Here is a 25,471-nt window from a genome sequence, read left to right on the forward strand (position 1 = left end):
TTATCGACTAGGGATAATTTCAATATATTAATAATTGCACATGTAGAGATGCTCACTAGTTGTGATCCAATCACAAATTCTCTCAGCTGTTTGGTAAACCAAGAAGTTTAAAACATACTAATCTCAATAAAATCGATGACGTCCATGTTCACCAATTTATCGACTAGGGATAATTTCAATATATTAATAATTGCACATGTAGAGATGCTCACTAGTTGTGATCCAATCACAAATTCTCTCATGTTATGAATCGTATTGCGGATATTCAATAAATGAGTTTAAGATCCAATCAAACTCATAGAGAACGTGCACTCAAATAGTAAATTTTTATTTATTCAATAAATAGTATAACCAAGGTGATTGTCTTAAAACACCTCTCAAATATAACAGACATTGTGTAGACGAGTCGCATGAGGTGCCAAGGATTGAACAGGTAGGACGAAGAAGAAGAAGGGGAAGAAGACGAAAGCAATGAAGGGTGTTGCGTGTCTGCCCCTCAGACCTAATATACACGTGGATGTTATCGACCGAACTATTTGATTGGTAAGGCGAAAAGGCGGGATGTGTTCCTTGCCATTAATCGGGCTCAATGTCCCACTAAATTTTAGCAATCATGACGATTCTGTTGTCACATCGGACACTTCACCCGAATGTGTCGTCGCCATTAATGAGTCTCAAAAATGACACGCGTGGAGAAAGCGCACGTCGCTTTTCTCAAAGGTGCATTAATGATTCATTACATGACTTTCTTGACGCAAGGTTGTGTCTTGGGACTAGTCTAATCAATCTAACTTGCGTCTCTTTCAACTAAACTTGTAGGGGAGACTTGTGTTATGAGATGATTTATCCTGGTTAAAAAAGTTAAGGTTAAGGTCCAGTCCAAGTGGAAATAACACTTCGAACGAAGGAAGTTGGTTCGACTGGCTTCATGCTCGACTCTCTCCATGCCCGATTGGTTCCATGCCCGATTAACTCTACCGTCTTCCTGACAGAGGCCAACTCCCTAGTCGGTTCAGTCTCAACGAGTCAACACTCTTGCTCAAGTAGCTTCGCTCCGTTAACCCCTCACTCAGCCCGCCGAATGACCATTTGAATGACATATGGGACGGCATAGTACATAGAATAGTAGGTAATTTAATACGTTATCAATACAATATAGTCTCCTTCCATTCTAAGCATGGATGATGAGATCCTCCTTTACAATTATGGAATATTTTTTTTACTGTTGATATGATATTCTCTTTGATGATTCTATATAAAAGGAATCCGCATCCGTGGGCTCAAATACACACACATACACGCACACCATTCTCCACATCCACTTCTCTCTCTTGTTATTCTTTCTCTTCATCTTTAGTTAATGGATTAATTTAAACGTCGGAGTGGTTGAACCAGAACACTCTTAGTCTCTATTCTAACTCTTTTTTTTCTATTTAAAGCCCTGTTGGGCCGCCGTCTTAATTCCAAGGATTTCGAGCGACTCCGTCCGCATATAAGTTAAGTGTCTGGTAGGGCCGCCATCGTAGCTCCAACTACACGTGGATTTCGAGCGAACCCTGTCAATATAGAAGTTAAGTGTCAGATGATTCATCTGATCTCAAACAGGAACACTCGATTTCGTCGTAGATTCTGACATCCCGTCGATGTCCTCTTCCGTTGCTACCTTTATTCGATTCCCCAAAATAGAGTTCCTGTGACTTTTCTCCTCCTCCTCCGAAGAATAAGCTCAGGATAGTGATCAAGACTCCGGCGACCACTGCGGCCGCAGAAAGAGCAATGGGGCTCAACTTCGGCGCCGCAGCCATAGGCGGTGAGGAACTTCGCGTACTGCAGGATACAGAGGACGCCGCAGCGGCGAGCGGGGACGAAGTCACGAAGATGCTCTACAACACCTGCGGCGTCCGCACTGCTGCTCCTGGAGAATCGTCCGGCGGCCAGCCCCACCTTCGTTCCCTCCCCTCCACTCCAACTCCCACAAGAAGGCGGTCGCGATGCAGATGAAGCTCTCCTCCTCTTCCTCCTGATAATTCCTTTTCCTTCCTCCTCCCGTTATATATAATTATTTTCTAAAAGTAATTTTGATATTCTATTCTAATTTATGCCCTATTATTTTTTTAATATTTTTAATTTTGTTAAATGATAGGATGATAACGACACTTTTGAATGTCGATGATATTTGAATCATGACTTCGTGCAATAGCTGAGTTGATTACGATGAAACAGACTTACAAAAGAGGACAAAGGTTCAAATCTTGACGAAGTCGAATAATACCGTCTTTCGTCGTGAGTTTCGTGACCAACTGTAATTTTTCGATTTATTTTATCGTGATCAACTGCAATTTTTCGATTGACCACCAACTACAATTTTTCATTTTATTTCGTCATGATCAATTGTAATTTCTCGATTGATCGTATGAGACTGTTGGAGTGATAAATTTCACTTAAATCACTTGTGACATTAAATTATTCGTCACGATTCATATGTATTTTTTAATTTATTCATGATCAATAATTTTTTTTTATAATATTAAATAATCGATCATCTTTTTCTCTTTATATTATATTATTTATTTAGGTGTAAAAGGAGGTGATGGTAGATAATAATTAATAAAGAATCTCATATCATATGAATTTATCTAAAAAAATAATTTCAAATTCTATGAAGGTTTAAATTATTTTGTTCTCCATATGCAACTATAAAGATCATTTAACTCTATATGGAATCCACATAATTCTTTTTTATATAATTTAGATATTTAGGTCTTACGATTCAACTAATCTTGAAAGTGATCGATTTAGTCATATAAAAAATTTTTATCAACTATCAAAATAAATCCAAAAGTCCAAGTGACAGTCCACGTAATAATTCAACGATTTCAGTGGTTCAAATATAAGAGGTGAATTTTTTACACTTTCTGAGTTTTGAATCTTAGGTGCATGGGAAGCTCCAATGTATGCTTACTACACCATAGACCGAACAATAACGTACGAAAACTTATGGAATGTTATGGTAAATAGAAGAAATTGCACAAGTAATATTGCCTTGTCGATGTGCTTTTCTCAAATGATATGAGTTTATGCATCATTATACCTGTAGAAGACTTTAACTTCCATTTCACTTAAATTAAAGTTTCTTTGGTGATTTTAGCATACAAATATGGGTTTATTTCTATCTTAAAAAATGGAGGAAGAAAATCAAAATGATATACCAATCAGTACCTTCAACCTCAATTGAGGGATTTGCTACCTCTTATTAGTGTGATCTGAAGGAGACTGCTTTGGAGGGGTCGAGATGATTCAACCGGCAAGTTCCGAGGAGGAACTCGGGCAACTCCTCGTCCGAATTCCCCTGTGTCGATAGCAGTTTTATCGGGGTTTCCAATTTTGGACATAAAGTTTTCGTTAAGGATAGTGGATGTGCAAATTACCTGTATTAGGAATGCCATCTCTATTACCAGGTTGGTTAAGCATCCAAGTACAAGACTCGTAACACCCTTCGCGACCGTGGAGGAACCAATGTCGATGTCAACCTGGAGGTTTACGAGCAAAATGAGGAATCAGAATGACATCGAAGTAGGATCAAACGACAACAATGGAAGTTCCAATGCCCATGCCTATTCATCTTACACATGGTATGTTAATAGTAAACAACAGCAATAGGTTTGAGATTACCTCCAAGTAGTTTGTCCCATGGAAATACTTCACTTCGAGCGCACGACCTATCAGACATGCTTTCTTACCGACACTTTGCTTAACTATCCATGATCCCTGAAGGCATACCGAATGGGACAAGAAAAAAGTAAGACTATGTAGAAAGCAAGTGACATTTTGTTTAGGAGCTAACGAAGATTTAGCATGAAAGACAGACACCTCTGCTACATGTGGGATGAGCTTAAACCTTGAGTTCCGATAAGCATCATCTCCTCTGACAAATCTTTTCAGCAGTGGAATGTTTTCCACTGGCATATTCATCATATAATACAAAGCAAGGCTGTATGTGGTTGAACCCGGAATCTATTTTTGAGTTGAGATAAAAGGTGCTTTAGAGGAGACATATTTTGGTTGAGAAACTAGATGCAAATGGAGGGGCGAGGAAATGAACCGCTACTATGCTTACCTGGAAGTTAACGACGAAGAAAAACTCATTGCTGAATTGTGCCACATGTTTCTGTAAGTTTTGAAACTCTTCTGAATGTGCCATTTGAAAAAGCATTTTTCAGATTCAAGATCATGTTGAGATATATGACTCACCTGTACGATACCCCCTGAGCGACCACTGAGATCATCCTCACGCTTATCAGATTTTAACCAGTCAGCCGCTACCAGTTCCATTAGTGTACCACTGGCTGCAATCTGCACGAAAGTTCACCGAATGATATTAAAACAGATTAGCAATGAGGCTAGATTGAGGAGTTAGATTTAACATTAGGAAGGTGGAGGGCTCTCAAGAATGAGTTAGTGTAATGCTTCATCAAAATTTACAGAATTTTGAGATCGAACACCAAGACTTCTCAAGAATTAGTCAGATAATCAAGAAGGTGTAATGCCTCTTATTTTAGCTTCATCGAAGTTTACAGAATTTTCAGATTGAACACCAAGACTAGTTTCGCGAAATGAAAGGAAGGGAACCTTCTTCCTTTGCCCTATGGATATGCAATTATGGCAACTCGTATAAAAAATATATGATTTAGTACCTTTTTACGGTCTCGTAAGTAGGTTATACCCCGTATCAAGAATGTTGATGGATCTGCTGATGCCCAAGTGGAAGCAAGTGAAAAGCTTGAGTCCTTTAGTAGGGTGGAACCATAACTACAGGAGGGTGCATCATCGGATAGTGAGGTCTCGCCTATGCAACTTCTCGTTTGTACTGCAAAGCAACGAGTTGAAACTGACTAGGTATAAAAGCACAGGAGTTGCACATGAGCTTGCTCAGAAGTTTATTAGATTATGGCAATGGAGAGAAGTACATGTTAAAATTACCTGCAAGTCCATGCAATCTTTTCATAAGAGCAGCTGCAGGAGACCACCTGGCCTGATATAGGTTCTGCATCGGTCAGATTGATCACAACGAAACAAAAACAAAAAAAAAGAGTTCAAAGGATGCTAAGATGAATATCTAACGTGCCTGAAACTACAAACACAATGAAATTATTCGCTAATATAAATCCTGTCCATATTCTCAATTTAACATCATGTCATTTAAGTATCTGTTAGTCAGGTTCCATAGTACTTTCTCTAAGTAAAGAAAATCTTGAACAGTTAAACTTTAGGGTTCCCTAAGTTGACGAAATCTTAAAAATAATACGAGATGTCATGACTGAACCTGAGAGGGTGAATATGAAGTCCACATATCTTCCTGTTGTTCATATTCCGATTCGTCCAGGAAATCAAAAAATTCATCATCGGTGTCATTGGCTTCAAGGAATGAGCCATTCATGCCCACAGCTCCTGCATCAGATTTCCAAGAACCTTCTGTATGTTCTTGAATTCCTTTCTGAACTGGTAATTGTAGATCTAGTCCTGCCTCTTCTCGCAGAGAAAACCTTACATCTGCACCAGGGTATTGTCCTTGTTGAGCTCGGAACATCTCCCTTAGTGCTGTAAATTAGCAATGCCACTTATTGGTAATAGGACAACAAAAGTGACAGAAGTCAGCGAAATGTTAAAGGGCTAAATTTTATGGATGTCTACCTGCAACTCGCTCTAGCATTCTAATGGTAATGTGTTCTCTGGCAGAGGTGAAAAGCCGAGGCACCCATAGTTTCCAATCAATAGCAAGCATGTGCTTAACTACAGATTCTTTTCCTTGGTTTATAGGAGTTATAACATATCCACCACCTGCACATGGAAGTATACAGAAATCATACCTAGCAAAAAAAAAGTATACAGAAATCATAAATCTCATTCACCTAACTAAAACAAAATAACATTTATCAATGAAATTCTAAAAATAGTTATTTAGACTCCATTTAAGGAACTTACCTTTAAAATAGGCACGTTTGCATCCTTTATAAGGTTGGCATTTTTGGTGGTAAACAGAGTGGAAGAGGATTACTGGACAGAAGTGGAAATCTAAGAGTTAAGTTATTGTGAAGATCATTGGCAAAATAAAACTAAACAAGTTCTCCACATTACCATACGTTCCATCTTCTTCCCTCCTCCAAAAACGCCTTATTAATACATCCCTTGGTTTCATACCCCTATATGGCAGATTTCATTCTGATAGGAACTTAAATAAACAATGCCAAACAAAATAGAAAGAGCACTTTATTTTTGTAAGTCTGACCAAAAACCTCACCTAGGCAACCAATCAATACGAAATTTCACATGGATAATATCTGTGTGACCATCTAAATGCTCTATTATAGTGGCTTGATCGAAACAGCAGTCCCATCTGCAAGAAAATTCATACAGGCAACTCAACAAAAGTAGAGGATAAGATGATGAAACCTACTGTAACTTCACTTTATGTTTGCAATTTTAATTGCACATCTTTAAAAGAAATGGCTAGAACTGTAAAATTTTCTTATGAATGACATCTGCTCAATTAATAGGTGCTGAAGAATGAATCACTACTCTTACTCTGATCTTGATGGACCAAGAGAAATGACTTCATGGAAAATGGCTTCAGGACTTGCACCAACTACACCTACTGCCATTATGGGCGAATTATTATCATGATGCTGCAAAAAAAATGTAATCAGTGCATTGAAATCTTTTGTGCAAATTGTTTCAGTCATCCAGTAATTACCTTGCTATAAAGATTGCCCTTCCTTCCTTCCTTGAACAACCGTAGACCTGCACAAGCTCTATGAGCTAAATATGAAGCTTTAGTGGACAGCACAAGTATCTAAAATATATTTACCATTGTCACAGCCAAATATTGTCCACGGAGAAGGTTCTATAACATCAGATATTATCCTATCCCTTTGTGATGATGAGAAGAAATTCCAATCTAGAAACAATCAAAGAGTAATATGTCAAAGGACTAACGAAACCTGAGTCTAATCTTGAAACCATCTGCTTGTAATCAATTAAGATTACAACACTACTAATATCATCTGGAAAAGAAGAGAAAATTGCTCACCAGCTGAATGTGCAAGACTGCTTCTACACAACCTGTAATTTCAATATAATTCAGCATACTGATGTTTAAAAAAATCATTAAATATGTTAATAATTAATATATTATGTTGAATAATTAGCTTACTTTGCTTAGCTTTTTGTTATCATATATTGGTGAAATAATTGTTTAATGTAAGGTTTCAAGTGGTATCTATTCTTAAATTGATTCACGTAGGTAAAAAGAAAAAAGAAAGAAGATAGACTATAACTGTTAGCTAAGGTTCATGTTCAAAAGATGACTAGGAAGGGAAAGATATGCTTGTTGGTCTGATGGTTTGATGTATTTGGTGATACTGGATTAGTACCATCAATTGGATGGCTTGATGATTGATCGCCTATGGATAGATTTATCCATGATTGTCAAAATTGTGATCAGGGCTTCAGTAGCTTACAGCACTACAACACTATAACCCAGAATCATCCTTATTGATCTAAATACTAGGTAGGATTCAACTTGGGCTGGATTCCCATGAAACTACAAGGTGATCCTATATTCCCTCGGTGTTCCTAGATTGAATCTTGAACCACATTCACAAAGACATTTTAAATCTTGACATGTATTAGAAGGGAATCATAAATTTTCCAACTACATTGTAATCCATTTTGTAAAAGTTACAACTTGCAATATAAAAGCACAACAACTTAATAGTTATAGGGATAATTGTAATTAGTAATTATGTATGGCATTAAAATAAAGTAAGTTTAAAATGTTTGCAACAACACTAAATTGAAAATAAATACATATATTATATATGTCAAGTGCAATTTTAGAATGTTAATTTAAGAATCAATAAGCCAATGAATATGCATCGCGGTGATCGATCATCTAAATTCATGTAATCCACTTTTTCATCAACTAAAATAAACATACTAAACATGACTGTCACTCCACCTGAAATGTTTTTATGTTCAAGATGATTGACACAATATACATTTCCTGCAGAGAATAGGTTGTTGACGTTTCTAATAGACATAATAGACCTTGTCTTGTAGGTAATTTATTGAATAATTAGTTAGGCCAAAAGGCTATACATACATGGATTGTAGTTTTAGCCAATATTAATTACAACCACTATTCATCAATTTGGTTAAAATTAGATAAGCTAAAGTCCACAAAATAATGTATTTAAAATGCTATATATAATCACGAAAATAAAATAAAATGCCATTGTATAGCACAAGCAAAACATGGGAATACTAAGCAAACACACTGCCCTGTTCCTAACAATCAGTTAAATGCATTCTTGGGTTAATAAAATGTTCACTTTTAAACCTGCCATAATCAGTTGAAGGTATTTATATGCTTTGGCATAAAGAAAAATCCAAATGATTGGTTAGAAACTGAATATGCAGGAAACAACTAGTGTACCTAAGAGATGTGCATCTTCTTTTTGAGAAAATCGCAACATTTGGTTCCTCCATGGCACATTCCTACAGGAATAGACATTCTCAATTAGTTTTATCCTGATAAAACTATGCCAAGTATTGTGGAACCATTATTGACCTTGAATTTTGCTTCCATCAATGTATTTATCCACTTAGCTGCTTCTTCAGAACTTCTAGTACCCAACTGGATCAGAGAATCTCAGATTGAATATTTTTAAATGTACTGGCAGAACTCAGTTCAAGATGAATTCTGTAATGATACTTTTACCTTGAGCTTTCTGTCATTTGAAGTGTTGTGCAGCGTAAAAAGAAAGAAAACCTGTATGACAACATGAATTACAAGATTGCAAAGAAAAAATAACAACATAAAATCTATCTTGCAATCTCTTTCCACATTCTTGTAATATTCTCACATTCCCCATGATGTTTTCTCTTCCATTGTCATTTACACGGATACATGAATCAATATTTGCAGACCTTACAGGAACCTGAAAAGGCAATAAAGGATGAAGTTCAACAGATCGTAATTCACCTCACATTTAATATCTATATTAATTTGGTTGCTAAAATAATTTTTTTGTGCATCCAAGTTTCATCTTCTTTTGGGGTTAGGGTTTAGGGAGAACTGAAAAAAAAAACATCAACATCAAAATCAAACCATGTTAGACCAGACTATTTGGCACTGACGACAAGTATATTATTCCTCTATTGAAGTCTATTTATGCAAGGCAAAATCAAATACTAAATGGAACTCAAGAAACATAGTAAAAGAAAATTCTTTTCACAAGTGACTAGGTTCAGTATATCCCAAAGCAACCTTGAAGATTCTATTCATCTTCTTCTTTTTGCAAACAATAAAAAAACTCTTGGGAGGAAAACTCAAATAGTTTTCTTCAAGAAAGAAAAAGAAAAAAAATCTAGCATGAACTTTATGTTTTAACAAATCTAACACGAAAACTTTCAATTATAATATATGCAGGCACATCCTTTCAATTTTACAACAAATCTATCATAGTATCAACTTAGCACATTACACAATTTTTCAAATATCCTTTTACTCATTTAGTATACTAGTATATAAATTATTTGATTGTTAGAGTGTTGCAAAATTGAAAGTATATGTTTGTTCTAGATTCGTTAAAACATTGAAATTCATGCTTAGATTTAGTAATTATCCTAAAAAAATGTTTAAAAAAAAACCTTGCTGGTATTTAAGCACTCAAAAACCCAAACCTAAAAGAAAATCGATCCTTTCTCCTCGTACCTAATCCATTTAGATTTCAAACGGCGCAAGCAAACTACTAATCATTGCCATCCAAGATCCTACCTTTTCCCTCCCCGATCCCTCTCCAAACTCCTTTAATTATGCCATGTCCATTAATCCATTCACAATGCGACGAAGTCCGAGAAGTGATTACGATCGCATAGGAGCGCAGAGAAATCCTACCTGGACCTCGTCGTCTGGCACGTCCCGGAAGCAATCGAGGGCGTTGCGGTGGCGGTCGAGCACGAAGTAGCGCTTGCGGGGGTAGTGCAGGCCGAATCGCTTGTATCGGAAGAGGTACAGCCACCCCTCCACCTTCCCTCCCTTCTCCTCCTCGCCCCCTCCCTCTCTGCTCCCCATCGCTAGCCTGGACGCTGACGGACGGCTCCAACTTCCAAGGAGTCAAATTCGTTGGCGTTGCGGGGACGAAAGGGCAGCGAAGGCGTGGCTTAGTGGCTTTATCTTGCTTGCTCGAATGGGAACGCGACGAGTAGCTGGCCGACGTCGAAGAGGAGTAGGAGGAGGCGAAAGAGGAGGAAGACGACGAGGGAGAAGTCGCGAGGCGGTGTGAGCTGGTACGGCAACCGGTTGACGGCGTAAAATTTAAATTAAAAAAAAATTAATTATTTTAAAAATTAGAAATAATTATTAAATGAGGAGACATCCATTTAATTTAATTATATTTTTATTTCTTAAAAAAATAAGTATTTAGGGCAAAAATTGAAAGGATGATTCTTTATTTTTATTATCAATAAATATCGTTATCGTGGTAGTTATATAGCAAAATAGCTTCAATTTTACTAAAATTAATACATTTAAAATATTATTTATTAAATTAATCGATATTATTTCAACTTAATTAAAATTACTTTAAAATTATTTTGTAATACAAAATGGAATAAGTGATACCCGTTATAATCATAATTATTACAATAATATTAAAATGATCTCAACCAAATTGAAATAATTTTAATTAAATTTAAATAATTTTATTAAATTAATAATAAAAAAATATCTTGCTATAATAGTGCTCTATCTTCTAACAACTATATTCACAACTACTTGGATAAGGTATTATATATATATTAAAATATATAACAAATTTACTATATTATTAATTTAATATATTATTATTAAATTAACTTTATAATTTTATTACACGCTTGAAAATTTGCACATGTATTCAATTATCAAAATAAATAAATATATAAATATATATAAGTTTATAAAAAAGTAAAAATTTAAACATCAAATTAAAATAACATTCATGTTTTATTCGCATTTGAGAAGGGGACAAAAAGATTTCGGACATAATTGAGTTGGTTACTATGAGATAGACTTGCAATAGTGGACAAGGATCAAATCTCGACGAAGGTAAGATAATGTCCTCCCTTTTAGTGACAATTGTAATTTTCTGATTTACCTTCTCATAAATAGTTATAAGACTGACTATATAGAACCGCTAGAATAATAGATTCCATTTTTTATTACATATAATTGAGTGAAAAAATTCATTTTGAACATTATTTACAAACGTTAGAATTGGTTGCGTCACCGATTAGCAAATAATAGTTTGAAAAAAATCATTAAAAATATGAAACTAATTAATAGAAATTATTTGAAAGTTTTTGATATTTATTAGAGGAATTTTCTTAATTTCAATAATTTAAAATAACGGATTTTCTAATTTCACTTTTAAATAATTAAAATGAAGAACAATAACTATCAAGTACTTAAAAAAAAGTCCCCAGGGCAATGGTGCAACGGTAGGACATTCGAGTTGTCACCCAGGAGCTTGCGGTTCGATCCCCAGTTATGACGTATTTGCAAGAATTTTCTTCCAAATAGGGAACACAATCAAAGGATGTTAGACATCTGGATTGGCCGTCGTATGCGCTTCCCGATTTACCTTGGTGGTCGGTGAGAAACTTCCGTGGGACCGGACCGGCCACTCCCAGGGATTGAGTCCATGAGACTGACTAGGATTTATCATTTTTTATTAAAAAAAAGAATAATAGGATCACACGATAACGATTTTATTATTGCAAGCAACTATCAAATACTATAGAATTAAAATAGGGCATTTATTGAAAGGATTAATGCCAAATTAATGATTCAACTGTGCGAGGACGACTCATCATCTAATTATTAATTCAAACTTCAATGAAGAAGATGACATCAATGATAAGTTTCAAAGATAACACATGATAGTCCTCGGAGCATAACTGAATTAGTTACGATAGAGTAAAGTTATAGAAGAAGATAAAGGTTCGAATCTAGATGAAGCCGAGTAATTCCCTCTTCCATTGTGACTAATTATAATTTCTCGATTTACCTCTTCACATATGGTTGTGAGGCTGACAAACAATTTATTTTTAGGAGAAAAAAACTTTTAAATTTTTGTATGTGATATTGAATATAAAATGGTTGAATGAGACGCAGAAAAATATTTTCTGAAAAAACAAGAATTCTTTGAATACACAAAAACCAAACAGATCAAGAATCACATCTTTTAGTGCCATAATGGAGTTCCTTTTCAGAAATTATTTAAGCCAAAGGACTAGTGAAAAATAGGGATATCCAACCACTACAGAGGATAACAAGAACTCTGTGTATTACTGAGACATTCCTTGGTTGCAGTTGCTAAGGATGTGCCTTCGATGTAGTAATTCTTTTCTTATTTGGTTTCTTAGTGATTTACAATTGGCTCGACAAGAAGAGATTGTATATATGTTAGCTCTTGGTAAGCGTAATGTTCCGGTTGAAACCAGTGGCTGGACAAGTCACCGGACCTTCCCCGCCGTAGGAGTTGAATAGTAGGTGGAGCTGAGGACGATGGCAGCTTCAGGGTCGTCGAGACCTTCGTCGGGGTTGGCGCAGAACAGGAAGGAGGATCTGTAATGCTGCTGACTTCTGGACCTTCCCCGTCGTCGGCGTGGAACAGGAAGATGGGTGGGGTGCTGTAAGACCTCCAGGACCTGTAAGCACAAGGAACGTGAGTAGGAAGGCCAGGGGGTGCCCTGGCGCGACCACTCCGACGCTCAAGTCAAGGACGGCGGGAGGAAGAAGATGAACAATGTAATGAACTTGAGCGTAAAGATAAGACAGAGGTTCCGAGTCCCCCCTCTACCTGCTGAAGGGAGTGGTCGTTTTAAGGAGAGATGAGCGTGTACCTGTCACGTCACCATTAAGAGGATGTCCCATCATAAGTAATGAGGCGTCAGGAACAATCAAGCACAATAGTCAGGAGTCTCATCTCTGGTAGCTAGCCGTCATGTCATTGCCCACGTGGGTGTCAGAGAGGGCGGCGATAATAAATGAAGGGCGTGGGCCGGTCAGAGGATATGATGGGACATGTCAGGGCATTGTAAGGCGATTCGACTCAAGTTGAACAAATGACCGACTGGCGGATCAGAGAGAAGGGCGGTCGAATGGTGAGTCGGTCTGAGTCAGAAGTTAGTTTAGAGTTGGGAGTCAATTTAAGGACTCGGACTTGGTCTGAAGACTCGGCATGAGGATTCGGATTCGGCTTGGGGAGTCTGTTGAGGACTCGGATTCGGCCTACTGAGGAGTCTGCTGAGGACTCAGATTCAGCCTACTGAGGATTCGAATTCGGCCTGGGGAGTCTGCTGAGGATTCGGATTCGGCCTGCTGAGGAGTCTGCTGAGGACTCGGATTCGGCCTACTGAGGAGTCTGCTGAGGACTCGGATTCGATCTACTGAGGAGTCTGATGGGCACTCTCCTGAGCTGATTGATTCCTTCCTAGCCTGGCTGACTCCTTGCCGAGTCGGTAATATCCATAACACATAAGTCTGGTAAAAAGGCTAATCAAGTTGGTACATTGCATAGACCTGGTGCTATTCATTGGAGTTCTCATTATGATTCTATTAAGAACTTGATAGACATGTATGCAGCAACTTGTAAGACCCTTAGAAATTTCAGTGAAAATGGTCAAATGGTGTTATACGGGAGGAAGTTAGTGGTTTATGCAAGGTAATTATGAGTTTTGAATTTATATTTGTGTTATTTTTTATAGAAAAGATCTTAGAAATCATTGACATTCTTTGTCGAGCTTTACAAAATAAATTACAAGACATTGTGAATGCTTTAAAATTTATCTCAACCACAAAAGTTATCCTTCTAAAATTTAGAAAAGATGGTTGGAATGAATTTTTTGAGAAAGTAAAAGTTTTTTATGAACGATATAATATTGAGATACTTAATATGAGCCGTGGTTATAAAGTTAGTCGTTATTGTCAACAACGAGATCATGTCACAGTTGAACATGATTATCACTATGATATTTTTTAATATTACAATAGATTTTTAAATGATGAAATTAAATTATAAATTCAGTGAGACAACAATGGAACTTCTTGCTCTTTGTTCAGCTTTAAATCCTACTGTCTCATTTAAAAAAATTTAATGTGAGTGACATTTACAAGTTTGCATCAAAATTTTATCCTATTGATTTCACTCGACAAGAAATTCATGCTTTGAAAGCTAAATTGGAACACTATCAACTTGACATAGTTTGTGATCCTAAGTTTCAATAAATTTCTACTCTTTCTATATTATATAGAAAAATAGTTATGACCAAAAAGGTTGAGAGTTATGTTATGGTTCAGAGATTGATTCATCTTGTATTAACTCTTCCTGTATCAACTGCAACAGCAGAGAGAGCCTTTTCTACCATAAAATTTCTCAAAATGATACATCGTAAAAAGATGGATGATGGTTTACTTTCTGATTGCATAATTCTACATACACGGGTGGAGCCAAGTATCATTCTACTCGGACTTTAGCCCGGGGGCCCAATGAATTTAAAAAAGAACTGTCATTTAAATTTATTAAAAAAAAATAGAAAATATAGGTAAAAGAGAAAGATAGTCTGGGGGCTTTCGATCAGGTTCGGATTAACCTGGAGGCTACAATATTTCTAGCTCCGCCATTGTCTACGTAGAACAATAATTATCTGAGAAAATAGATTTAAAATCAGTAATAGATGAATTTTATATTCTAAAATCTCGTTGAGCATAATTTAAATAGATATTGAAATATTTTATATGAAATTTAAACAGTGTAAAAGGATATTGATATTTAAATATTATAGATTTGTTATGGGCCTTCGGGACTTTTTGCTCTACGTTAGAGCATCTCCAACCGATACCCCTTTACACCAAATTGGTGTAAAAGGGGCACCATTTCTTTTCCAACTGATGCCCTTAATCTTGCACCAAAATGGTGCAAGTGAATAGTACAACACCATCTTGGTGCTGCACTGTTCACTTGCACCATTTTGGTGCAAGTGCCCATTTGAAGCATTTTGAATTAATTAATTTAATTTATAAATTTTATTTCCATCAAAATTAAGAAGGAAGGTATTAATATTTATTTTGTTGTAATTAAAAATATAATATTATAAAAATTAGTTATTATGTATCATAAAATATTAATTTTAATAATAATGATGATCATAATAAAAATATTTAACAAATTATTATGTATGTTAAAATTAATATGTATGTTGAATAAGAAATTATAAAATGAAAAAATAGAATATTCTAAGGAATATTCTTTTTAGTGTAGGAAATGGTGTGTATTGGTTGGAGTTGAAAAAAAATTTGATGTTGAAATGACACCAAATTGATGTTGAAAATGCACCAAAATAGATTTTATGATTGGAGATGGTCTTAGAAACCTTCGGAACTTTCTTGCTTACCTCCCTTTTCCTAGCAAACATGAAAGGAGTACTTTTTAAAAATAAAAAAAATAAGATAGAGTACTTTTTAAATATTTTTAAAAATAAAATATCTTTTTTTACAATAATAAAAATAAAGGGAATTTTTTATCACAGAAATTGCTTATTTAGTAATCTAACATAATTATTTATAAAAAAATATTAATTTTTATTTTTCAATGTAAAAAAATAATTAATTAATTGATCTTCGGCAACTCACAGAACAGCCAGCGCGTCGGTCGAGGCTCGCCTAGTTCTGCGTAGGGGTGGGAAAAAATACCGAATTTTCGGTATACCGCACATACCATACCGATATTTACCGTCCATATCAAAAATTTCGGTATACCGAAAAATTCGGTACGGTATTATACCGTACCGAAATTTTCGGTATCGGTAACGGTACGCAATTATTATTGTTCGGTATTTCGGTATAGCAATATTTTCGGTATAATACCGTACCGAAATTATCAGTATACCAAAATTTTCAATATTTTCGGTGTAATATACTGAAAATTCGGTATTTCGGTATTTCGGTATACCGAAAATACCGAAATTCCGGTATACCGAATTTTCGGTATGGTAACGGTATAGATTTTTTTATGCCGAAATTTTCGGTACGGTATACGGTATCGTATACAAAATTCGGTATACCGTACCGAACCAGCCCTAGTTCTGCGGCCGAACCGGATAGCCCATTAAAGGCCCAATAACATAGTGGTTTGGGTTTTGAGCCGGTTTAGTCCTTATCTCGGTCAACCGGCAAGCGAGCCGAACCGGTGCCTGGCTAAGAGTGGTGAACCAAATGGCTCAAGCGACTAATCCTAACCGATCAATGGGTGTTAGATTCGATAAAATTATTATTGTATAATTTAACAATTATGAATTTAAAGAAATAATTTTTTATAATATAGAGTAAGACTAACACTCTAATAAAAAATGATAAATCTCAGTTAATCCGATTGACTATTTCTGAGAGTGGCCGGTCCGGTCCCACGGAAGTTTCCCATCGACTATCAGAGTAAATCGGGAAGTGCATACAGCGGCCAGTCCAGACGTCCAACATCCTTTGATTACGCTCCCCATTTGGAGGAAAATTCTTATAAATACGTCATAATTAGGAATCGAATCGTAGATATTTGGATGACAATTTGAATGTCCTATCGTGGCATCATTGCCTCTGGGGACAAGACTGACACGCTAATAGAACAAGTAAAAATTGACTTTTCGTACGGAAGCACACTTAATTTGACAAAGCAAACACCGCTTTTTGATTTGTTGACCTTGGAAATTTGTTTATTTCGTTGGATATCGTCCGTTGAAATTTTATCACGTGCTGAAATTGTTTTTTAACTAGACAGTGAGTTCTTGTCGGCCCGATAATAGAAATAGAGAAAGACAACACGTGTGTTTTATTTTAAAAAAAAACATAATTTTATTACGATTTTCAGACAAAGCCGCGTGGACACGTTTCCTTTTTTCTATTTTATTATTCTGGTCAATATTTCTTTAGTGATAAAAATTATTTATTCCTTAAATTGATAATCTTGCATTTCGTAGTTTAAGATAGAAATAAGTTTTTTTTTCATTTGATTTATGAAATGGAATAAAATATAAAATATATTTTTTTATATTGAGTTTATAGGAGTATTATAAATAATAAATATTTTTTTTTTTGTCACTTGTTTTGACTTGTGTATAGCAATTGATTCATCATGCTTGCATAACCCAACTAAGTCAATAGTTGTTGGTCTAACAACCTTTATGATAGTTTGACTAGCTTATTCGACTTGCTTAGTATAACTAGTGTGTATTCGGTGCATCTTGTTCAACTCAACTAGGCATGATCGACCCAATGACTTTGCCATCGGTTCTACCCGTGTAACTTGTGCTCGATTCAACAATCCACCCTCTTAGCTACTTGCCACTTAACCTATTTGACCTCTTAGCCATTTATTATTTTATAAGATCAAAATCTAAAATATAAAAATAGAAAGTGTTTCCACAACTTTATCACTCGATCAATCTTGTTCTACTTAATCCCTTTAGGGTCAAAGAATGAGAAATCTTTCTTTTTCTCCTACTACTATACGAATCAAAAGTTCCTTTCCGTCCTAAAAAAATCCCCTTTTCAACATTGTCTTTGTCATTCGATCCACAAAAAGATTTAATAAATACCGATAACTCTCCGATAGAATATTAGAAATCGATTAATCAAAAACTATTATCCTTTTGAAAATCAAACAAGAGAACTTACTATCCTTGTCAACTTCCATCATACATTGCACTCAGTCATTCTGTGTTACCAACCAAAGACTCATTGTCAATCGAGTGGCCTCTTGTCACTTTGACTAATCTCCACCCAATCCCAAGACTTCTTCCCTCTCAAGGGAAAAAACACAAAACAAAAAGCAATAACAAAAAAGCATATATTTTTAAAAATGACTGAGATCGCAGCCCACCAAATGATTCCCAACTGTTTGTATATATATATGCAGCATATCCTTTCTCTTGTTTGTGAAGTTTAGAGTGAGGTTCAGCTTGTTGTTTCCTGCAACATGGTGAGGGCTCCTTGCTGTGAGAAGATGGGTCTGAAGAAGGGGCCATGGACTCCGGAGGAAGATCGGCTGCTCGTCTCTTACATAGAGAAGCATGGCCATGACAACTGGAGAGCTCTCCCTAAACAAGCTGGTACTTGTTCTATATGTGCCTTCTGTTTGCTTGCTCTTTTGTCTCTGAGATGAAAACATGTCAGTTTCAGCTGGTTTGCCAAACTGAAAGTGTTTCTGAATTTGAAGATCAATCGCTACAAGATTTCTTTCAACTTGGAGTTCCTGAGATGAAAACATTTCAGTTTCAGTTTCAGTATTCTTGAGTTTCTGAGATGAAAACAATTTAGTTTCAGTTTCAGTGTGTTTGAAGATTAATGCAAGGTTTTAACTTTAAAAGTTTAAGATATGAAATCCTTTCAGTTTCAGTTTCATTTCTGAATTTGAAGATCAATCAATACTAGATTTCTTTCAACTTAGAGTTCCTGAGATGAAAACATTTCAGTTTCAGTATTCTTGAGTTTCTGAGATGAAAACAATTTAGTTTCAGTTTCAGTGTGTTTGAAGATTAATGCAAGGTTTTAACTTCAAAAGTTTAAGATATGAAAACATTGCAAAACATTTCTTGAAGTTTCAGTTGGTTTGGTAAGTTTCAGTTGGTTTGGTAAAAGTGTTTCTGAATTTGAAGATCAATCAATACAAGATTTCTTTCAACATTTCAGTTTCAGTGTCTTTGAATCTGAAGATTAATAATACAAGGTTTTAAAGTTTCAGTTGGTTTGGTAAAGTGAAAGTGATACTTAATTTGAAGATTAATACAAGGTTTTAACTTCGAAAGTTTGTGATACTAAAACAGTTCAGTTTCAGTTAGAGTCTGAAGAACCAAGTTTGTGACATGGTTGATTCTGATAACTCCAGGGCTGTTGAGGTGTGGGAAGAGTTGCCGGCTTCGGTGGACGAATTACCTCCGGCCGGATATCAAAAGAGGGAACTTCACCAAGGAGGAGGAAGAGACCATAATCAAGTTGCATGAGATTCTTGGCAACAAGTGAGTATTACTATAGTCGACCTCAACTAATTGAGACGAATATTGCTTGATGATTGAAGATGAATGTGATAGATATCGCGAAGTCGAATTGAGTAATAGGATAGTGAAAACTGAAAAGCATCCAAAAGATTCTTTCTTGGTTTGGATTTACCAAGAATTTGTAGTCTTTCAAGTTGATTTAAAATACAACTAGCACACTGTTCAACATCCTGAAATCAAAAATTTTAAGAGTTATTTTAATCACAACTTTGATTCTGTCATTTTGTTGTCAGGTGGTCGGCCATAGCATCAAAGCTCCCTGGAAGAACAGACAATGAGATCAAGAATGTATGGCACACTCACTTGAAGAAGCGAGTCGAACCGAATCAAATTGTGCAAGCCTCTAGACCCAAGTGTCGTGCCAATGCAACAAAGTCCGATTTTGAAACTAAACCAATCGAACCAGAATTGGATTGCCCGAGTCACGGTCCCGCGTCCCCGAGTCAGTCCTTCAGTGAGGCCTCGACCCCTGACATCAATTTGTTCAACAAAGCAAGTGAAACTAGTAGTGTAGATGTCAAAGAAGAGGCTATGACTACGGTTTCTTCGTGTGAGTTTTCCGATATTGAGGATAGCCTATGGCTAGATGCATCCTTTGCCGAAAATGACCCCTTTCGGAATGATCCATTGGCATCGTTCTGCTCGTCGAACGGCAAAGAAGATGATGGAATAGATTTTTGGTTGCGGGTGTTCATGGAGGCAGGGGACTTTGACGAATTGTCCGAAATCTGAAACATTTTAATTTGACATTGTAAGATAATGAGAATGGAAGATTGTAGGAGATTATCGATAAATACACATAATCTCATCATGCACTGAATTTATTCGATAGATGAATTAATGAACAAGGTTAGGGATCTCTATCTCTAAGATTAATTGGACGAAATCGGAAATTTACATTATAAAAAATAAAAGAGAGAAAATTTTGCATTTAAAAAAAAAAAACTTGTGAACCAAAAAAATTCAAATGAACACTATAAAAGGAAATGGATAGGGCTGCAGATTGCTGACGGCTGCTGCTTCGCATCACAACAGAAACAGAAGCGAGGAGTAAAAATGGCGTCTTTGCTCGTCTCTCCTCCTCTTCCCTCCACGCTCCGCTCCTCTCTCGCGCTGTCCTCATGCTTCCCAATCCCTCACGGCGTCCTCGACCGATCCTTCCCGTGGCGCAATGATCCCACGAGGCGTGGAGCTCTCGCTTGCTTCGCCCTCGCGGAGTCCGATTTCGCTAAATCGGGCGGCGGTGACAGCAGCGGAGACGGACAAGGAGGAGGCGACGATGAGGATCTACTCCCCCTCCTCCGTGACCTAGCCGTAACGAATAATTTCCCATTTTGATTCAATCGGGATTTCAGTTTTCAGAAAGATGGATTTTTTTTTTCTTTCGCCTTTTTGTGATGGTCGGTGCCCTAAATCAGGATAGCTTCGTTCTCCCTCCGGATTACCTGTCGAAGCTCCCTCGCGATCTCCGTCTTGATGTAAGATCGCCCAATTTAGCTTCGTTCATCATAATGTGGGGATTTCTGCAACACTTTTATCTCTTTTCAGTTGAATGATGCGGCCTTTGATCTCTCGAACGGACCTGTCTTGGATGAGGCAAGTACATGGTTGGTGGATGCCTTGTGCTTTTGTTATCCATCACTTTGTAACTCGATTCAACCCAACTTTGATTCAGTGTGGCGAAGAGTTGGGGAATTTGCTTCTGAATATTTCAAGAGCATGGGAACAAGCTGATACTTCGATGTCCAATCACCTCGCCAGGCAGTTGCCATCAGTGGATAGCTTCTTGACAGAGAAAGCTAAAGCATGTATGGACTGTAGGCATTGTTTACTCTTCGTTCAACGTTTACCAAGTTTGTGTTCTGTTGGATTCAGCATTTGGCAAACGGTTGGTAGCGTCTGGAAGGAGATTTCAGGCGATGGGGCAATACGGTGATGGAGAGTTGCAAAAGGTCGATCAATGATCAATCTAATGAGGTTTTCATACCTTTAGCATTGAAAACATGATTTATCAGAATTCTGTTTCTTGAGCCCATAATTGGTTCATATGTCCATTTGAAAGTAAGAAACAAGCTCTTTGATGGAATCAAGAGTAGCTATTCTTTGCAAAATAGCTTTTTTTAGGCAAAATCTGTGGCTACTCCTGATGCGCTTCAGTCAATCATGGGAAAAAAAGTTCATGGTTATCCTTCTCTGATATTATATGAAGCAAGTGGATACATTGTTTATGTTTTTCTAGTTGTTAAAGATGAAACTAAGAATTGTAGTATACCTTTCAAACTGATACATCTCATGATGAATTTCTTCAGATAGCCACAGTGATGATTAAGACTGGCAAACAGCTATCTAGATTTCCTGTCATCAAAACAGCTGAAAAATCTAAATCAGAAACCAGGACTTTTAAGGTAACTTATATGTTGCTAATCTAACTATCTAGTATATATGTATCAATTGGCAAAGACTGCCAATCTAATGTTTTTTTTTTTTTTTTTTTGCAGTTTGGTGAATTACAGGTTGCATTGACTTCTGACAAGGCTTATATTGGTGCTGGAATTGGTCTTATTTTTGGGTATAGTATATAACATCGATGATGCTCCTTGTGTGAACTCCATTCATTTGCTACCATTAAAGAGTTATTATGAATTGTAGTTAGCAGGATTCTAACTGGTTTTTCTGACTTCTATGGATTTAATTTTAGGGTTATTTCATGGCAGCTAAGTCAAGGCATCCAAAGCATACCAGAAAGCTCTCTAGAATATGCAAATGATAATGCATTGCTGTTGGCAAAGGTGATTTAGTTTGAATTTGGATTTTTTGGTAAGAATTGGTCCTGACGTTCAATTTGTTCCATGCCTTTTATGATCAGTCACTGAGAGGAGCTCTTCTAGTGTTATTCTATTCATCGACAATTCTATCTGCATTTGCAACAATAGGGCTTGTGTTGCTCGGAAGACAACTGAGCTCTGAAAACAAATGAATGTGAATGTTATTTCTATAAGGTATGCGGTTGGAATACTGGCACATGAATTTATACCTCTTCTTTAGCATTTCTGGCAGTATTGTTACCTTCTTTCACTCTCAAATTCGCTTTTATCATGCTAGCATCCATCTCTGACTAAAATTGTTAGGGAAATTGATCATATGCCTCTCTTTCTTTGATACTTGAACTCTTCATCTACCCCTTTGTCCCTGTGTGCCAACTACTGACACTCGGACACTAACACCTCTATTGGACACTCGACATTGTTATAAACTCATATCTCATGTTTGGATTCACAATAATCTCATTGTTTCCTTTGTTTTTCTGATGTAACAGTATGGAAGTAGATTTGCAATTGTCAGATTGAAAAATCCTGTTATGCAAGCAACACATTTCAGGCGAGCGGTGTATCTACTGACACGAGGACGAACCGACTTCATCAGTTTGCTTCAGGTGACATAACAAGGCTACAACCTTTCTGGACTTTTAATCTCTTTTTAACTCTTCTTTTCTTTTCCATCACAAGATGTTAGTTAGTTTTGGTTAAGCAAGTGTTTTTGGTATCTTGTTAGTGTTATAGATCAAGTTCCTGAGTCAGTGTTCATCGATCATCGTTAAACAAAAAAACTAACAATATCAGTCGATTGTCAGTGACTTTCAGTGAAGTGATTCAAATTGACTGGAAATACTTCCTGTCAATTGAAAATAATTTTAGTCCAATTAGATGTGATTCTAATTGACTAAACACTTGAGACTAAATGAAACTTTAGGATAGTAAATGATAAACTACTCATATCACTTTTCCTCATTTTATCCAAATTAATTGTTTTAAATAGTTATTCCTACTCATCATCATTTCATTGTACTATTTATTTTCTCCCTGCATTCAATTTCCATTATTTTTAGGAGATCTACATTTTGCACAAAATAATCATTGAATTAAATCTAGCATATGGTTGATCTACACAATGGGCCATGACTATTGTATAATTGTCCTTTAGATCTATACAATTATTATTGAGAGAATTATTTATCAATGCTAAATTATCTTTAAAACATAAAACAAAAGTGTAACTCAATCAACCCTACAATCTAGTGTAGACATCTATCACTTTTTGCGATATACGTTTAGTATACGAATACGATACATCGATATGTAACACTTAGATACTTGTAAGATGTATCATGTGTGAAAATCATTTGTATCCTATCTATTGCTAGTCCTCCTAAACTTCATTGAAATAGAAAAGGAGGCAATGTGGACTAACAAAAACAAAAACATGAAACCAAACCCTAGAAGGTTGCATATCTTAGGTTGAAGGCTTCTCTTATCGGATCGAATTGGATCATTGGAAGCTCTCGTACCGAAACCAAGTTTCAAATCGACTCTCATTGAAGAATGACGACCTAATTATTCGAAAAGACATTAGAATCTCATGATCGAATTATATATGTAATGTAAAATTTTGGAAGAGGAATGTTGGAGCCCTCTTTCTAGGTCTGTCCATGATGGTTGTGGCCCTTAAATTATAGGACAAGCTTGAGTCCCCATCACTGTAGGAATCCTAAGAAGACATCCAAAGGGAAAAATACCAAAACCAAGAGCAGGTAAAGTCAATTATCTCAAAATTGAAGCGCAAGAATAGGTTCATACTTTCTCCGACTGAGCAATTCGGTTCGATCGATCGATCTTTCATGCTTTAGATTGGTCGATTTAGTCAAATGTTGGGTGATGCTAAATTTTTGAGTTACATTGCTTTTCTTAGTTTATATCTTTCAAAATAAATATTTTTAATAATTTTAAACTCACGTATCAGTGGCAGAGTCAAAAATTATGGCAAGTCAAACATTATAATCTACCTAGTTGATTTGATGGAAAAAAGCTCCGGATTATTAAGTTTTTCTCTTTTCCAACAATATTGATAGTTGTCATTTACCTTACCTTCCCTCTCTCTCGATCTTGGTCATTGGGTCCAGGGCTAAAGCCCAAATAAATTAATACATGTCTTCTGCCCTTCAACAAAAAAGTAGAATTCATCACCCAACGGTAGTTCACATGGAGTCTTACGATTATCTATAAAAAGATAATTGGAAAGTTGTAGTTGGTCACGATGAAGGAAGGCATTGTCTCAGTTTCGTTGAGATTTACCCTTGTCCACTTCAACAATTCTGTTCTGTCGTAATCAACTTAACTATGTCCTAAGGACATAGTTGTTGTAATCAAGTAAATTAATACGTGCCTTTGTCCTTCAGTAAAAAGGGTGGAATTCATTATTCCAACGGTCTCATACGATCGATTTCACGATCATCTATGAAGAGGTAAATAAAGAAATTACAATTGATCACGATGGAAGAGGACATTATATAGCATTATCGAGATTAGATCTATTTCAACATAATCAACTTTGTTTGCGTCATAATCAGTAGTACTGTAGTAGTTTGGTGGAGTTTATTATATATATCTATTTTAGGTGATAGATGCTTGAGTTAACTTAGGTCTAATTGTTTGTTTTACGGTTGGTCTAGTCGTTCGTCGCTGAGGATTTCTTTTATCTTAAATAGAAAATTTATAAAAATCTAAAATTGATCACTTTAAATAGGATAACAGGGAGTTGGAGGCACACATATCATTCACCTTGTTATTCATCTCTGTTCTTCTCCTTGTCGTGCTCAGAGAGAGAGAGAGAGGTTGCAGAGAGAGAGAGCAGAGAGAGAGAGGTTTGGTGGCGGTGGGCGGGGAGCGGGGAACCTGTTGCGGACGAAGGTAGCGGCGAGGAGGAGGAACTGAGGGAAGCTCGCAGGGCAGCGGCGGCAGCGAGGGAAGCGGAACGGCGGGAGAGAGGCCATGGGCAGTGTGCTCAGTGGCGAGTCGTACCGGCGGCGAGGGGCGGGGGAGCGGGAGCTGCTGCGGGGGAAGGTGGTGGGGAGCGGGGAGGAGGAGCTGCGGGAGGCGCGCAGGGCGGCGGCAGCGAGGGAGGAGGCGTGGGAGGCGGGAGCCGGCGGGAGCTAGACGAGGAGGCCGCGCGGCTGCGGAGGCGGCTGCAGGAGGCGGAGGAAGAGAAGGCGACGGCGAGTGGCGGTGAAGAGGAGGAGGAGGAAAAGGCGGCGGCGGCGGCGGCGCGGGCCCAGGAAGGAGGTGGCGGGGAAGTGGAAGCAGCTCTACGTCGCCATCAAGACCGAGCTCGACGAGCTCATCCAAGCACCCACAAGGTGACGAATGAAACTAACAAAATTTCCATTTGCCCCTAGAAATTTTGAAATTTTCATTTCACCCCCTATAATTTAGTACATTTAGATTCTCGCCCCCAAAGTTTCAGCTATATAAACTCTTCCTTTCGGCCT

At 36.9% G+C, this 25,471-nt stretch overlaps 2 protein-coding genes and 2 pseudogenes across 3 annotated transcripts; 3 read left to right on the forward strand and 1 right to left on the reverse strand.

The window, feature by feature from the left end:
- Positions 1-2,984: 2,984 nt before the first annotated feature.
- Positions 2,985-10,135, reverse strand: LOC141817093 (protein ENHANCED DISEASE RESISTANCE 2-like). Of its 2 annotated transcripts, none has more exons than XM_074704779.1 (22): positions 9,959-10,135; positions 8,925-8,999; positions 8,780-8,830; positions 8,630-8,695; positions 8,495-8,556; positions 7,088-7,119; positions 6,866-6,955; positions 6,752-6,798; positions 6,583-6,683; positions 6,299-6,394; positions 6,136-6,200; positions 5,983-6,054; positions 5,692-5,838; positions 5,324-5,598; positions 4,981-5,032; positions 4,695-4,867; positions 4,252-4,353; positions 4,118-4,168; positions 3,871-4,014; positions 3,673-3,768; positions 3,429-3,530; positions 2,985-3,349 (listed from the first exon to the last, which is right to left on the reverse strand). In XM_074704779.1, the coding sequence occupies exons 1-22, from the start codon at positions 10,133-10,135 to the stop codon at positions 3,254-3,256; spliced, it is 2,172 nt and encodes a 723-aa protein (XP_074560880.1). In that variant the 3' UTR covers positions 2,985-3,253. The 2 variants fall into 2 exon arrangements, with proteins under 2 accessions (XP_074560880.1, XP_074560879.1); XM_074704778.1 differs by having other exon boundaries at positions 4,981-5,044.
- A 7,870-nt stretch (positions 10,136-18,005) lies between these two features.
- Positions 18,006-19,881, forward strand: LOC141817095 (transcription factor MYB30-like; annotated as a pseudogene).
- A 324-nt stretch (positions 19,882-20,205) lies between these two features.
- Positions 20,206-22,643, forward strand: LOC141817096 (uncharacterized). Its single transcript, XM_074704781.1, has 10 exons — positions 20,206-20,463; positions 20,568-20,627; positions 20,698-20,745; positions 20,825-20,957; positions 21,025-21,101; positions 21,459-21,554; positions 21,648-21,718; positions 21,848-21,938; positions 22,016-22,148; positions 22,466-22,643. Exons 1-9 carry the CDS (start codon positions 20,206-20,208, stop codon positions 22,124-22,126), a joined length of 945 nt encoding a protein of 314 aa, XP_074560882.1. The 3' UTR covers positions 22,127-22,148; positions 22,466-22,643.
- A 1,597-nt stretch (positions 22,644-24,240) lies between these two features.
- Positions 24,241-25,339, forward strand: LOC141817089 (uncharacterized; annotated as a pseudogene).
- The last annotated feature ends 132 nt before the right edge of the window (positions 25,340-25,471 follow it).

Source organism: Curcuma longa, unplaced genomic scaffold (genome assembly GCF_044706935.1).
Source record: "Curcuma longa cultivar G26 ecotype Majalengka, Jawa Barat unplaced genomic scaffold, ITB_CL_G26_1.1 contig_19305, whole genome shotgun sequence".
NCBI lineage: Eukaryota > Viridiplantae > Streptophyta > Magnoliopsida > Zingiberales > Zingiberaceae > Curcuma > Curcuma longa.